The sequence below is a fragment of the Barbus barbus genome (assembly GCF_936440315.1).
Source record: "Barbus barbus genome assembly, chromosome: 6".
Lineage (NCBI taxonomy): Eukaryota > Metazoa > Chordata > Actinopteri > Cypriniformes > Cyprinidae > Barbus > Barbus barbus.
In genome coordinates this window covers 14,870,827-14,886,726 of record NC_136734.1, presented here as the reverse complement: position 1 = coordinate 14,886,726, position 15,900 = coordinate 14,870,827, and the positions used below count along the sequence as shown (strand labels likewise).

At 35.1% G+C, this 15,900-nt stretch overlaps 1 protein-coding gene across 5 annotated transcripts in view; it reads left to right on the top strand.

Moving 5' to 3' along the window:
• The window catches only part of LOC306871838 (rho guanine nucleotide exchange factor 12-like), a 70,667-nt gene that overhangs the window by 35,347 nt on the left and 19,420 nt on the right, over nucleotides 1–15,900 (top strand). For 3 of the 5 annotated variants that reach the window (XM_079420024.1, XM_079420025.1, XM_079420023.1), the window contains 9 exons: nucleotides 4,355–4,449; nucleotides 10,144–10,242; nucleotides 10,588–10,637; nucleotides 12,042–12,099; nucleotides 12,191–12,384; nucleotides 14,017–14,136; nucleotides 15,260–15,388; nucleotides 15,499–15,624; nucleotides 15,702–15,791. In XM_079420024.1, coding sequence (XP_079276150.1) covers nucleotides 4,355–4,449; nucleotides 10,144–10,242; nucleotides 10,588–10,637; nucleotides 12,042–12,099; nucleotides 12,191–12,384; nucleotides 14,017–14,136; nucleotides 15,260–15,388; nucleotides 15,499–15,624; nucleotides 15,702–15,791 — 961 coding nt within the window. Of the gene's footprint in view, nucleotides 1–4,354; nucleotides 4,450–6,723; nucleotides 6,772–10,143; nucleotides 10,243–10,587; nucleotides 10,638–12,041; nucleotides 12,100–12,190; nucleotides 12,385–14,016; nucleotides 14,137–15,259; nucleotides 15,389–15,498; nucleotides 15,625–15,701; nucleotides 15,792–15,900 lie in introns of all 5 variants that reach the window. The other 2 variants (XM_079420022.1, XM_079420021.1) reach the window with 1 other exon arrangement.

Here is a 15,900-nt window from a genome sequence, read left to right as displayed (position 1 = left end):
CCAATGCACATTCAGTAAAAATGAAAGGGCACTTATGGACACACAAAGATGATATGAACAGTTGGGATACGCTGTGTGGACAGTCAGTTATTTAAATCAGATTCCATCCGGATATGCACAAAATCGGATTTGGGCTGACAGTCTGAACGAAGCTTAAGAATCATAATCTGATCACATTCAAACAAATTTTTACTTGAAGGAAAAAATATATATTTTTCCTTCTGAATTGACAGTACTGTTCAAAAGTTTGAGGTCTGTAAGATGCTCACCAAGGCTGCATTTATTTTACCAGAAAAACAGCAAAAATTTAATATTGTGAAATATTATTTCAATTTAAAATAACTTTATATATTCTAAATATATTTTAAAGTGTAAATATGTTTTGTCAGAATTCTTTGACGAATAGAAAGCTCAAAAGAATAGCGTTTATTTGAAATGGAACATTACAAACTTCTGATCAAATTAACGTGTCCTTGATGAATAAAAATATTTATTTAAAAATAAATTATTTACTCATCTCAAATGTTTGAATGGGAGTCTAGATGTATTTGCATTAAGCCAGCAAAGCAAAAGTATGAGGAAAAAAATCACAATGTATCTTTAAAGGAGTAGTTCATCCAAAAATGAAAATTCAGTTATTTATTCCTCACCATTATGTCGTTCCAAACCTGTTAGACCTTCCTCTTCGGAACACATTTGTGTTATATTTTTGATGAACTCTGACCCTGCATAGACAGCAATGCAGCTACCACATTTAAAAGGTTCATCGAATGCAAAATTCACTTTATAAAACGGATTGTTTGATAAATTATTGGTTCTGATTGGTTTAGCCACGTTCGAAGCTGTTGTAAATTACACTGCAAACGTACACCTTTGTTTACTCTGTGTGTTGCTTGGCAACCACTTTTGTTCCAACCATAGGTTCCAACCACAACTGTTTCTGAGGAACTACATTGTTTGGTGACCGAATACTGTTTTTATTAACATCATTACACTTATTTGCTCTGTTTTATTTTGTGAAACCTTACTAAGTATATGGAATAACCGTTTTATAAAAGCAATAAACCCCGTGAAGCCGTGGTTTACAGTGAATTTATAACAGCTAAGGGGGTTTTAGGCACTCCGCTTGGCCTCGTGCCTAACAATGCCCCTTAGCTGTTATAAATTCACTGTAAACCACGGCTTGACGGGGTTTATTGCTTTATTTACATGTTGTTTGAACATAAATGTGTGTTGGCAGTGTGTGTACACATCCACCCTATAATGATAAAAATCCACCCAGTGGTTTTTATTTAATCCCTAAAAATGATATGTGACCCTGGACCACAAAACCAGTCACAAGGGTAAATTTTTCAAAATTTAGATTTCTACATCATCTGAAAGCTAAATAAATAAGCTTTCCATTTATGTATGGTTTGTTAGGATATGACAATATTTGGCCGAGATGCAACTATTTGAAAACCTGGAATCTGAGGGTGCAAAAAAATCTAAATATTGAGAAAATTGCCTTTAAAGTTGTCCAAATTAAGTTCTTAGCAATGCATATTACTAATCAAAAATTAAGTTTTGATATTTACAGTACACTGTAAAAAATTTCAGACCTCCCAACTCAAAATTTTCTAGTGACATCTAAATTTTTCCATTGGCTCAACATATTATTTCTCATTGAGCCAATGTTAACACTGTTCCCACAATTGATAAGATTCAGTTAGCAGAAATTCAATTGTGCCAATGGAAAAAGTTTGATTAATCAGTCACTAGAACATTTTGAGTTGGGAGGTCTGAAATTTTTATAGTGTAGGAAATTTACAAAATATCTTCATGGAACATGATCTTTACTTAATGTCCTAATAATTTTTGGCATAAAAGAAAAATCAATAATTTTAACCCATACAATATATTTTTGGCTATTGCTACAAATATACCCCAGCGACTTAAGACTGGTTTTGTGGTCCAGGATCACATATCCTCTTTTTCAAATCAAGCCGTTCTCAGCTTCTTGTCTGTGTGACCAAGGGAACCAAGACCCCTCCCATGATATTTGATTGGCACGGCCAGCTTACCTTAGACCCACCCTGAGTGAACTGTAACAGTCCGACCGCCATTGTTTCGACGCAGGAGCAGGGATATAGATATGTCTCCATAGCGATTGAGGGGTTTAGTTTTTCAATGAAATAACGAACATAGCAGTCATCATTCAGTCCCAACGTCTGAGCCGCTGAAGATGCAGTGAATTACTTTCACTTTTGAAGGGAATCTACCTAAATGCGTCTGTTCGTGCAAATCATTTGTGATCCAGCCTCACCTACAGAAGAAGTGAGTATAAGGTCCTTTTATGAATCTTTGAAAATCACCTTTCCTAATAATGTGCTAGTTATTCAGTTTTGCGGCTAAAGTAAACAGTACTGCTCGTCACCCCACAGAAGAGAGGGGTAGGGTGAGCAGAGCTCATTAGCATTTAAAGGAACATGCAACAGAACAGGTTGCTCTGAAAAGAGCTGATTTTGACAAGGTAAAAAGGGTGTTTTTTACTCTACCATTGAGAAATTTTTAACCAAAGCATGTTATATACTTTTCATTAAGACCCTATAGAGTCATATCAACTTGTGAAAAATGGGCATCGATGACCCTTTTAAGGCCCAGAAATGTAATAAAGACATTGTTAATATAGTCCATGTGACATCGGTGGTTCAACTGTAATTTTATGAAGCTACGAGAATACTTTTTGTGCTCAAAGAAAACAAATATGACTGAATTTAGCAACCTTTTCTCTTCCTTGTCAGTCTCCGCCGCCATTCACGAGAGTACCACAATGCCTAGGTATGATGGTGCTGATGCAGGAACCGGCGTTCTGACGTAGAGCACGCATGTGTTTGCTAGAGGAATGCACACATGCATCATGGTACTAAAACAGTAAGGAGGCTGCATTAACATTTTGATAAACTAGTGCTTTCTTTGTTTTCGGTTTAAGAGATGAAGTCGGCGACACTGACTCATCATCTCCACAGTAGTGGAGAATGTTTTAAGAGCAAGTTACCGCATGATGCCTCCATCGGTCCTGCAGTGAGCACTACTGTGCAGCTTCCACACTCCACGCAAACACTTGAATAGCGCACATGTTTCTAGGTTAACATTAGATTGAGCAGCCATGTAAAGCTGCTGCTGCTAACATATTTCAGATAAAAAAAAACATGTTTGAGATCTATGAATGATAGGCGAGTGTTTGGATGTCCTGCCCGATGTACTGTATTATCACAAAGACCAGCCATTAACAATCTGTCCATCATGGACTGCATGACTTTGCTACTTCCTGTGGATTTTTTTTCTGTGACTAACTGACTAATAAAATTTCGCTCGACCAAGCCTCTTCTGGTTGACTAACAATTAGTCGACTATTAGGGGGCAGCCCTAGAAAAATCATTGAATAAAGTCATTATTTTTGTTTTCTTTGAGCACAAAAAGTAGCTTCATAAAATTAAGGTTGAACCAGTGATGTCACATGGACTATTTTAACGATGTCCTTACTACCTTTCTGTGCCTTGACCATGGTAGTTGCGTTGCTGTCTATGCAGAGTCAGAAAGCTCTTGGATCTCATCAAAAATATCTTAATTTGTTTTCTGAAGATGAACAAAGGTTTTACGGGTTTGGGATGACATGAGGGTGAGTCATTAATGACAGAATTTTCATTTTTGGATGAACTATCCCTTTACATTTTTGTGACAGATGGGAAGATAATTGCATTTTTTTTTTTAAGTGTGCAATAATTGCAGTCATGGGGACAGAAACAATTTTAATAAAAAAATTCTAAATAAAATTTTACACAATATGTTGGTGCCAATAGCCTTGTGGGCAGCGTGCCGACATATAGCGCCTTTTTTTGGACCTTTCCAACCCTCCCCCCCTCTCTCTCCCTCTCCCACTTCCTGTCTACATTATGTCCTGTCCTTATAAAGGGAAAAATGCCAAAAATAGATTTAATAAATAAATTATTTTTACACTATGCATTCAGCATGCTAAAGCCGGGTCTGGGAAGTTTCAACTTTAAAGTCACCATCTTTAAAGTACCATATTAAAATTTGGTATATGGACAACTAGTCGATCATCCTGACCCACCCCTAGTCACGATAGCTCTCTATAATCGCCAAAGTCACAATCAACAGTAGTTTGCATTGTGTTGGTCAGAAATGTTTTGTCTGCTCTCTCTGGGCCTGTTTTTGGACGGGGGGCATGAGTGTGACCTATTGTAAGTGGATCCACATTTACTGTCTAGTTTTTGTGTGCTGCTGGATAAGAATAGCATGATGTGGCCGTGACGGTGACCCTTTTTTCCCGTTTGTGTGTATGTGTGCACAGGACAGGAAGTATTCTCAGCAAGGACCATCCCCCAGACAAAAAGCCCAAAAGCGATAAGGCGTCAGTTCCCCCCTCGCATGAGTTTGACCCCACAGGTAAGAACCTGTCTGTTTGTCTCCTTTTGAAAGACATCTAAATAATGCACAACTGTCTCTCTCTTATTTTCCAATTTAATCAGGTTATTTATAGTCCAATTCATATATCTGGGTTGTGACAGCTTGGATAGTGTGCAGATACAGTCCACATTGCTCTAAAGACCAGTGAACTGTATGTCTGTAGATTTATTGTAGCTGAGAGATTGAATGCAGACCCAGTGTGTGCTGCTGCTGGACTACTTCAGTTTGTATGAAGATAATTACAGCAGGAACATGTCAGCTGTGGCATCAGAGGGACCACAGGGACCTCAATCATCATTTAAATGCTGGAGTAGCACCTTGTTTAGAGGCTTAACACTGACTTTGACTTCTCGTCTCTGCTGAGTAATGTGTTCATGGATCAGACTCACTGCAACTCTTAAAGGGATAGTTCACCCATAAACAATAGAACCTGCCACTAAACATATCAGAAACATACACTACTGGTTTCAAATTTGGGGTCAGTATGATTTTTCTTTTAATCATAGAAATTGCTATTTTTTTTCAGAAAGGTTGTATTAAACAAGTGACAGTAAAATATGTATATTGTTACAAAAATGTATTTCAAATAAATGCTGTTCTTTTGAGCATTCTGATCATCAGAGAATCCTGAAAAAAAAATGTATTGCAGTTTTCTCAAAAATATATTAAGTAGCACAGTTGTTTTCTTCATTGATAATAATAAGCAATGTTTTTGAGCACCAAATAAGCATATTAGAAAGATTTCTAAAGGATCATGTGATACTGAACAATGTCTGTTTTACTATATTTTAATCAAATAAATGCAGCCTTTAGTGCAGAGACCTCATTCAAAAATATTACAAACATTTTACTGACCCCAAACTTTTGCATTATAGCATATGAAAATGAGAATAAAACAATGGAACAAACGAAACGTATAAAGCTTAAAAAAAGTACAGAATTTTAAATCATTTGAAAATGTCATGCTCAGCGTGACATATATTCAATCCAGTTCCAATTCAGTCTTTTTCATAAAATAAAAATGAATGAGAACTGAGGCTGTCAAGCCTAAAAAAGACAACAAAAATACCACTAAAAACATAGCCCACACAACTCGCACAGTACTTTGACTGAACTTTAAAAATCAAAATTTATATTCAATATTTATTCAATATTTAAATCAAAAATGTGAAATTTAAATGTTTGTGCAAATGAGATATGAAGATGAACATTTACAGAAATTGACACATTTTTCATTTTTGAGTGAAATATGGATTTTAAATGTTACTTTTATGTTTACATACATTTAGCAGGCACTTTTTATCTAAAGAATCTTACAATGGAGGAAAATGTAAGCAATTAATTACAGAGCCAGCAGTATTTGCAGTATAAAATGCTACATTTATTAGAAAGCTAGAGGGAAAAAAGAAGTGGATTTTATTTATTGTTTTAAATGAATTATTTCCTGTTTCAATGCGAACAGCATGATCAAATGTTGATTCCAAAAAAAAATTAAGCGAGCGATATAAAAATAGCCCATTGTCACAGTATTAATGTTCACACTTCGTGGAAAAAGCACTATATAATAGCAGTAAAAATGTGCTCTTAGTATACTGAAGTGAATTTATCACACATCTGTGTTTCAGACCTGGATTTGAAGTCGTGACTCTTTTATAATCTTTCTTGGGATTAACCAGACATGACTTATGTTATCAAATCAAGCACACCAGAGCCCATGTTGCCATGCAGTATGGAAGTTTAACTCTTTAAACGGATGTTGTCATAGGCCTGTAATCCCTCTCTCTCTCTTCCTGCCACAGCTGTGTGGCCATCAGAGAGGGAAATCTCATTTGAGGATGGCGGTTTATTTTAGTAAGGGATCTAGCTGACTCATCAAGGAGGATATACAGGGTGTGTCTCAGATGGGTTCTCAGTCATCGTTTTATAAATTGAGTCGAGAGGAAAAGGAAGCAATGTCTGTTGGTCATGGATAAACTGTCTCAAATTTGGTGAAAGTGAGATTTTGTAAACTCAAGTGTTACTGAGATTAAGAAATAATGTTGAACTATTGTTTTTATCATTTTATTATTATTTATTATAATTTTTATAAAAAAAGCTAGAGTAAGAATAGTAAAAAGCTCAAATAAATTAATTCAGCAGAAGTCCACACATACTTCCATATAGAGCCTGAATATCAGTTACTTTTTCTGTTTACAATTGTGTTCTTTCTCTTGTTGTGTGTGTGTGTGTGTGCCTCATGTTTTCTGCTGTCAGAACTGGCTGTTCAAAGTGTAGTAGCCGACGGAAGGCCAGAGTCCTGCGGTAAGGGTCACTGCCGCTGCTCTGGGGATTTGCTGTGGTTTGTGTGTGTGTGTTTATGTGAGCCTCATTCCTTTTCTTTTATGCTCGCTGCTCAAACTTGGCCTGCACTGATTTCTTAGCATGTCATGGTGTTGGGCTGTACCTTGGTGGAGCTGGACTTTCTCAAAGACATGTTTAATTGTCAGCGATCTTGAGCCTTTTGCATTATTGAGGTGGCGTGCTGTGCCTTGTCCTTACACACCTTAACCTTTCTGCAGTAGTCTCTTTCTCGCTGACTCTGTCTGGCTCTTTTCATCTATTCTGTCATGAGTTCATGTCTTTAGTTTCCTTTTAATCTTACTTTACAGCCATCTGTTTGATGTAAGTGAATAGAATGAATGAGCAGATGCTTGAAACATTTAATCGAGTCAATTCTTTGTGGTTAGATGACCAACTGCACCCAGCCCAACCAATTTTTTTAATTAACAATTTATTTTATTTGAAATAAACTGTTTGTTTTTGTGCAGTAGTTTGACAACCAACACAACATACTAGTTTTATCACATTAATGGCATTCAAAATAAAAGTTTGTGTTTACATAATATACGTGTACTGTGTATATTTATGTATATATAAATACACACACATACAGTATATATTTTTCAAATATTTACATGTGTATATTTGTTATTTATTTTACAGATAAATATATTTAATATATAAACATAACGTATTTTTCTTAAATATATAGCCTACATGTATGTGTGTGTATTTATATAGACATAATAAATATACACAGTACACACATATATTATGTAAACACAAACTTTTATTTGGGATGAGATTAATCGCAATTAATCGTTTGCACTAATATTTAATAATATTTCAAATGTGTATATAATTATTTATCCAGAATGTGTAAATTCATAAAATGTGTGCACTACTATTCATAATTTTGGGATTCCATCAGAAATCATTCTAATATGCTGATTAAGAAACATTTATTATATGGAAAACAGTTCTTCTCAGGAACCTTTCGTGAATAGAAGGTTCAAAAGAACAGCATTTATTTTAAATAGAATTTACTGTCACCTTTGATCAGTTTAATGCATCTTTGCTGAATACTGTAGAATATTTAGTCAGAAGAGGTCCTTCACAAGGGGATCAACATATTTAGGGGTCTTTGGCTTAAAAAATTGAAAAACCCTGTTCTATGCTACACATTACATTTTTCTTTACAAAAATTAAAAGTTATAAAGTTGTGCGCTTTTGAATTCCTTAAAGTGACAATACTTATTTATGTAATCTTATTTATAAAAAAAAAACTTATTTATATAATACTTATCAGTAAAACAACTGAAATCATTTAAAACGAGTGATTCTCTTGAATCAGATAATGCATGAGAACAAGGAGTAATCATTCCAACAGCTTTAAAAGATGCATCCATTGAGTTAATTAAAGCCAGATGCCACATACATAAAGCAATATAATTCGGGCAATTCGTCTGGTTTTGTTTTATTGAGTGTGGTTGGCACAGATTTAGCGTACACCAGTCCATCAAGTCCAGTATAATGGCTACACTCAGCCAGAGTGTTTGTGAATGTGTGAGGGTGTATGTTGTTGTGTTGGTAGCACAAATGGAGGAAGATGCACTTTTGTAACCATCACACATGAATGGCTTAAGAGCTGCACCAAAGCATTTCATAGAAATGCATTGCAGACTGATCCAGGCTTGTGAGATACTTGTCTGACGTGTTTTTGTATTTTATGTCCTCTCTTCACACAAGCAGTGTCCATGTTAAAACTGTTAACAGACACTTGTCTGCAGAGGCGTAATTGTTTTTTTATTATTATTGTGATATACATATAAATTGGCAGATCCTGAATGACAGTATGCTTAAATTAAGAGATTCAGATAAAAAAAAAAAAAACAGTTGTTATCTGTACTGAATAAATCTTAATTTGTGTACTTGGTACACAAGTGTTTTGTATCTCAACAGCTCTTTCCAGTTATATTATGATTTATTTATTTGTAAGGACTGTGATTTTATTATTTTAAGCATGCATTTTTAATGCATTTTGTTCTTGTTTAATACTTCATTACTCATAGTTAAGGGATTTATTCTTATGTGTTGATGCTGGCACAGATATGTCTGATTGATTTCAGGGTAAGTCTTAATTTAAGGCTAATACAAGTATATGCTTTTCATTATATTGTAAGGTTATCTCACTTTATAGTCATCTTCAAATCAAAATTGATCCCATTTACTTGATCAATCTTCATCAACCTTCAAGATCCTATTGTAAAATGATTTAACACTTCATTCCTAACAAGAAAAATGGTCTGTAATCTTTGTAAATTGAAGAAAGTTATCAGTATAACTGATGTTCAAAGGGGTAAGCAAGCACTGCATTAAGTTTCGTATATTTGCATATATCTCATATCCTTGTTTCGTTTTCTTCTTTTGAATGACAAACAGGCTATAGATTTGCTGATCTAGCCAGTTAATGCCTTACCCTCAGGAGCAGAAGACACGTGATAGTGGCAGTTTTTTTGGTCCAGCCGCAGCCGACACAAGGCGCCACTAGTCCTTTGAAGTCAGCTTGGTGTGTCCCAGCTTTATTAGATTTAGAAATATTACCGATTCCAGAAGTAAAATTAGTTGAAAACACCATTTCATGCTTTGATATATACTAAAATCTTTCTAAGCATATTTATATTGTGAAATGAGTCAAAAGTCTGTGGTCAGTATGATTTTTTTTTTATTTTAAAGAAGTCTCTTATGGTCACCAAGGATACATTTATCTGATGAAAAATACAGTAAAACTGTGGATGTTATTATAATTTAAAGTAACACTTTTAATATGTTTTAAAATGTTATTTATTCCTGTGATGGCAAATCCAGTCTTCCGTGTCAAATGCTTCAAAAATAATTTTAATATGATATGATGCTCAAGAAACATCTTAGTATTAATCTACAATTTATTTGAAATGGGTTTTTTGTATCTTACTGCCCCCAAACTTTTGAACAGTAGTATGTTTGAGTAGCTTTCTTACATTTTCTCACATAGACTTCCTGCAAAGTCACAAGCATGCCAGAAAAGAAACAGGTTTTTGTTGTTTGTCGTTTCTAAAGCTGTTTCATGACTGAGTGCATCTGGCATGCTCCAGGCCTTTCAAGAAATAATTTTTGTTGTTTATCCACTGTCTCTCAGCCGCTTGATCTGGTTCTACATACACACAAACACTATACTCTGTATGACCAGGAATAACACACTCTGCTTTATCCAGCTCCTTGAGTGCTACTTAGCAAGTCCTCATCCTCTCTCTTGCACCCTCCATATCTTTCCATTGCTTTATCCCCCTCTCTTCCTCTCTCTCTGTCTCGCAGGGCTTGTGCAGCGTTGTGTTATCATCCAGAAAGATGAGAATGGCTTTGGGCTGACAGTGAGCGGCGATAACCCTGTGTTTGTACAGCTTGTAAAAGAGGGTAAGAAAGACACAATCCTTGTTGTTCATTGTCCTTGTTTTGCCCTCCATAACATGCACATGCAGAAGAGTTTCACGAGTGACTTAAACACACACTTGTCTCCTTTAACTACCAAGGCATGGATAATTATCTGGTTGTGTAACACCACAGCACAGTATAATTACGACACTAACAGTGCTAAATACATAGTTGCTTTTCCCGTAACTACAGTGAGACCATGAAAATGTGTATTCAAGCTACTTGTGACCAACCTTACTCTGCACTGATGATATCAGATGGTACCATAGTATGTTTTTTTCATTTCAGCAGACTGCATGATCTCTCTTTTTCTTGTTTTGCATGTAGATGGAGCTGCCATGCGAGCTGGTGTTCAGACAGGTGACCGGATCATAAAGGTGATGATCATCAGGGGCTCCAATGTGTCAGTTCAGATTTATTAATCAGAGAAGTAGATTTTAATGTAGATTGTCGAGATTTAGTTCAAAATGAGCACAGTCTGTTATTGGGGCTTGTGTCTTTAAGCCCTGAGGCTATAATACACATCCTCTCCAGACAGCTCACCTGACGTCTTCAGGATGTCTCGGGTACTGTGCTCTGCCACCTGCTGGCTGAATGGAGAATTATAGCCCTGCATATATCTCTGGCCCTACATATTAGTTCAGAAATCATAATATTATGTGACCTACACTACCATTCAAAAGTTTATAGTCAGTATAGTTTTTTTGTTTTTGGAAGAACTCTCTTATGCTCACTAAGGCTGCGTATATTTGCTCAAAAATACAGGGAAAATGGTAATATTGTGAAATAATTTTTAATTTAAAAGAACTGCTTTTTATTTACTGACTTCTACAAACACACACACACACACGGAAGAATATTAAGAAACATTTGTTAGCATTCTTTGATGAATAAAGTTTAAAAGTAAAGCATTTATTTAAATTAGTTTTATTACAATTTTTTTTTCTTTTTTTTTCAACTAATTTTTATTGCTGTGATCAATATTATTATAATTCTTTTATGACTATTTTACTTTAATGTAAAGTACTTTGAATTACCATTGTGTATGAAATGTGTTATATAAATAAACTTGCCTTGCCTAAATTAGAAACATTATAAATTGTATTATTGATATTTTTGACCAGTTTAATTTTTCCTTGCTGAATAAAAGTATTATTAGTATTTAAAAAAATAAATAAAATACTGACCCTGAATGGTTTTGAATGGTAGTGTATTCTCATTTCATATTGGTCAGAATATGGCCAGTTGTTCTCAGCCCAACAAACACAGGAAGCCTTTTGGAGCACTGCTGTGGAAAATGTAGTTTGTCAAATCTTTTTTTTTTTTTTTACTGCTAGGTACCAAAGCAATTTTCATTATTTAACTTGTATTAAACTCAAAATAAAAATGAATAAAAACTATATAGACTGTAACTATAAAAAAATAATACAAATGATAAAAAATACTCAAAATTAAGTCAGCTAAATGTAAAATATAAAATAAAAAAATATAAAAGTAAAAACATTCAAAATATTAATAAAAAGCTAATAGTATATAAGTATATATAATAACACTGAAAACAGTCTAATTAAGTATTTTTAGCACATATTTTTCATTGCTTGTACAGAAATAGACAGTAACTGGTAATATTGTTCTTACTGTTAAGAAGCAACTTTTAAATAAGTTTATATAAACAATTGGGTTAAGTAAATACAGCACAAACTAAAGACTAATGCAGTATTCTGGCTTAAGTATCCTCTATGAATTTAATTGAATCAATGTGTTTGTTTTTTTTCATGCAGGTCAATGGGACATTAGTTACACATTCAAATCATGTAGAAGTTGTAAAGCTAATAAAATGTAAGTAGCTTGTGTCTTTTTTACTAAGTTTACCAAGTTATTCACATTTAAAATGAACAATACTGTACAATTGTTGTGTGTTTGTGTACAGCGGGCTCCTATGTGGCCCTGACAGTTCTGGGGAGACCGCCGGGCCTGCCTCAGATCCCCCTCTCAGACGGCGAGGGGGAGGAGGAGCCTCTCTTCTCTCTCAACTCCCCTCACTCCCCGGGGCCCATCGGTCCAGACCGCTCGTCTTCCTCCCCCAGCCCCTCGGAGCGCAAACTGACCCCTCTGTCTGTATGGGTAAGAGCTGATAAACAGCCTTGATCTTCATCAGCCCCATATCATCTGCCTTCAGTCTTTCATAGCACTGTATGCCTCTTACTACAGTAACTCATTATGTGTTTCGCTGCATGTGTTTGAAGTGTCACAGCAGCAAAACAGCAAGAGCAGTCACATGCTTTAATACAGGCAGTGTCTTGAACACGTAAGAGGGCTGTGGCTCTTTACGAAAGTGATTTCTGGTTTACTGCAATGAGTACTTCCTTTCATAATGGTTTAAATTGTACACTGCCTTTCACTGTTTTTTTGTTGTATTTTTTAATTCAGCACAGACACTTTAAATTGACCAAAAGTGACAGAAAATACATGTATAAGTAATGTTACAAAAGGTTTTTCAAATAATTTATTTTCAAAACAATTTAGAGTTTTCTTTGAACTTTCATTAGAGCTGTACAATTCTGGATAAATTGAAAATCCTGATTTAAAAAAAAAAAAAAAAAAAAATTGTAAATAGAGATTGTGATTTTTCCACTATTCCGAAGAAAAGCATTAGACGGCCAAAATAAAATAGAAATTTAATTTACTAGAGATTCTGACAAAATGTTCATTGCTTCAGTCTATTAAAATATATTAATTTGAATGAAATTATAATTTTTTTTAAAATTTGAATGAAGTAGTGTCTCATTTATAAAGTTTTTTGTTATTGGTTGAATCACTGTTTCTAAATGAATCTCTTGAATAAATGATTCAATGACAAATACTCGTTTTAAGTTGTTGCTACCTACTGGCATAACGAGATAATCAATGCAAAACAATTATCGTCATTGGGAATAAGATGGTGTGGGTTTGAATCGAGGGTTTGGAGCTCAAGAATCCTGAAATTAAGTATAACGGTTTCCACAATAATATTAAGCAGCACAACTATTTTCAACACTGATAATAGTAAAAATTGTTTCTTAAGGAGCAAATCAGTATATTAGAATGATTTCTTAAGGGTCATGTGAGACTGAAGACTGGAGAATGACTGCTGAAAATTCAGCTTTGATATCACCGGAATAAATTATACTTCAAAATATATTCAAATAGAAACCAGTAATATTAAATTGTAATATTTCACACAGTATTTTTGATCAAATAAATTCAGCCTCGGTTGATCATAATTTCTTTAAAAGCATTGAAAAATCTTACTTACCCAAATGTTGACCGATAATTATAATGGTTATCTGGAATGGACAATAAAAGTGTAGTTAAATCTACAAATCAAGACTAAATAATAGATGACTATGGTGCTGAGTTGCCGTGCATTTTTAGCATATTTTCTATCAAGTTTTGAGAACTGAAACCGTACTTGAAATGTGCTGCCTTGCAGAGTTGCTTATACTAATGGGTTGCAGTATTCATGCTGTATTTATGTGTAAATATGTGCTGTACGTAGCACACATTCAGTTTAGAACCACTGGAAAGTATTGATGTAATTTGCTGAACTGAAGCTATTATTATAGACTGACTCATGTGTGATTAGGACCGTTATTGCGCTGATACATATAAGTGCACAATATAACCACGTGATGTTATGACATCTTTAATCTCATTTCCTTTATGACAAGAGATGTGGGAATGATCAGAGCCGCTGTGATGTTTGATAAATTACAGGCCATGACGGAGGAGCACAGCAGGAACCCTACACCTAAACTACTGAAGGAAATCCAGGATGCCAAGAAGCACATTCCACAGCACCAGGAGCAGCTCAGCAAGCCCTGTGGGACTGGACAGGTACATACTCATACATAAACACCCACAAAACCAACCAACAAGCTGTGATTCAGAGGAATTCTCAGTTCTAAAAAATAAACTCTCTATATAGATGTCAATGTAATGTTTAAAATTAATATTCATTATTTTTGATTTGGTATGAATACACATTTCAGCTATAATTTCAAGTTTATCAAAATAGGAATTGATGGAAAAGTTTGTTCATGTAAATTCATAAATTTTTGCCAGTGACTATATACACAACAGCTGTGGAGACAACTGATAAAATGAACCATCAGTTTACACCATCATTTTGCTTTTTAATAACTAATTAATAATGCTCATAACATTTACATTTTATTTGTCAGTTAAACGTGGAACATATAACATCTTGTAGCATATTTCAAACAGGAAGCCCTGTTTCAGCTTTCATTATACATTTAGATAGTGTAGTCTAGGGTTAACTAAAGCTAAAACCATAAAAACATTTTCATTTACTAAAATAAAACAAAACTTACTTTATTTTGGCAACATTTCCCATTTTCATTTAGTTTGTTGAAGTACTGAAACTAAACTAAAACTTAATCAAAGCTATATAAAAAACACAGTTACCTAAACTTGAACTAAATTTAAAATGACCTGACATGTATGATGCAACAATAAGATTCAAAAGACAAGCATTTTGTCCACACTAGATGCAAAGTATCTACAAGACACAACAAAATCAGTTACAAATCCAAGCCAGTCAGAAGAGTGTGTGGGCGGTCTCTCTCTCTCTGCAAGCACACGGCTGTCTCGCAACAAGATAATCATAATCAAATTACAAAAAAGAAACCATTTTAATAGTATACAAAGAACAATTAGTTACTGATCTGTAACAAATAAAACCATGTCAAGCATAGAATTCCCTGTCATGGCAAAAAGGTTAAGACATAAAAACCTAGTTAACATGGATAAAGACGGCTTTTTCGAGTCAACAAAACTAGGCAGAAAAATTCCTGACCTCTGTGGTCTTCAGTAACAGTCATTATTTTTTGCGATTCTATTCAGTACAGCTAGTAGTGCGGAAATTACACTTCACATTCTGGAAATGTCATGATGTTGCAGTGCTACAGTAATAAATGTTTGTTTGTGTTTGTTGTAGGATGGCTCCTTATCTCCAAGGCCAGGAGAAGGAGAGCAGGAGGATGGAGGGGGAGATTTGGATCGGCCCCCTTCATGGCAGGGCGATGCTGGAATGGAGCCACCGTGGACCAACAATACCACAGCCCCTGTCAGTAGATCTGCTTCTCATCAGCCTCACCTTCCTCATTTAACATTTCTTGGATGCTGATTTATGGTTCCTTTGTATAATTGACATTTGCTGTCAATTGATCCATGCAGGTCACTCCCAGTCCTATCCCAGAGAGCCCATGCCAAAGAGAGACCCCCTGCCACAGCCCAAAGACCACACCCCGAGACAGCCTCAATTCCTTTCCTTCACCAGACGCAGAAGACACACCTGACCTTGTGAGGGACCTTTTTGACCTCATGTCTTCACTTGCAGTTTCTCAGTGCTGTGCATAATTTGAATGTTTCTCATTTAGGATTCTCAGTCAAGTGTGAGCCCCTCCACTCGTCCGGTAGCACACATCATTGGTGCTGAGGATGATGACTTTGACACAGAGCAGGAACAGGTAGGGTTGACCGTGGCTTGGATATAGTCTGTACATTACTGCCTTTTGATTTTTGTACTCACAGGCTCTACTTCAAACACTAGTGAGCTGCCTAGATATAACTCATGAG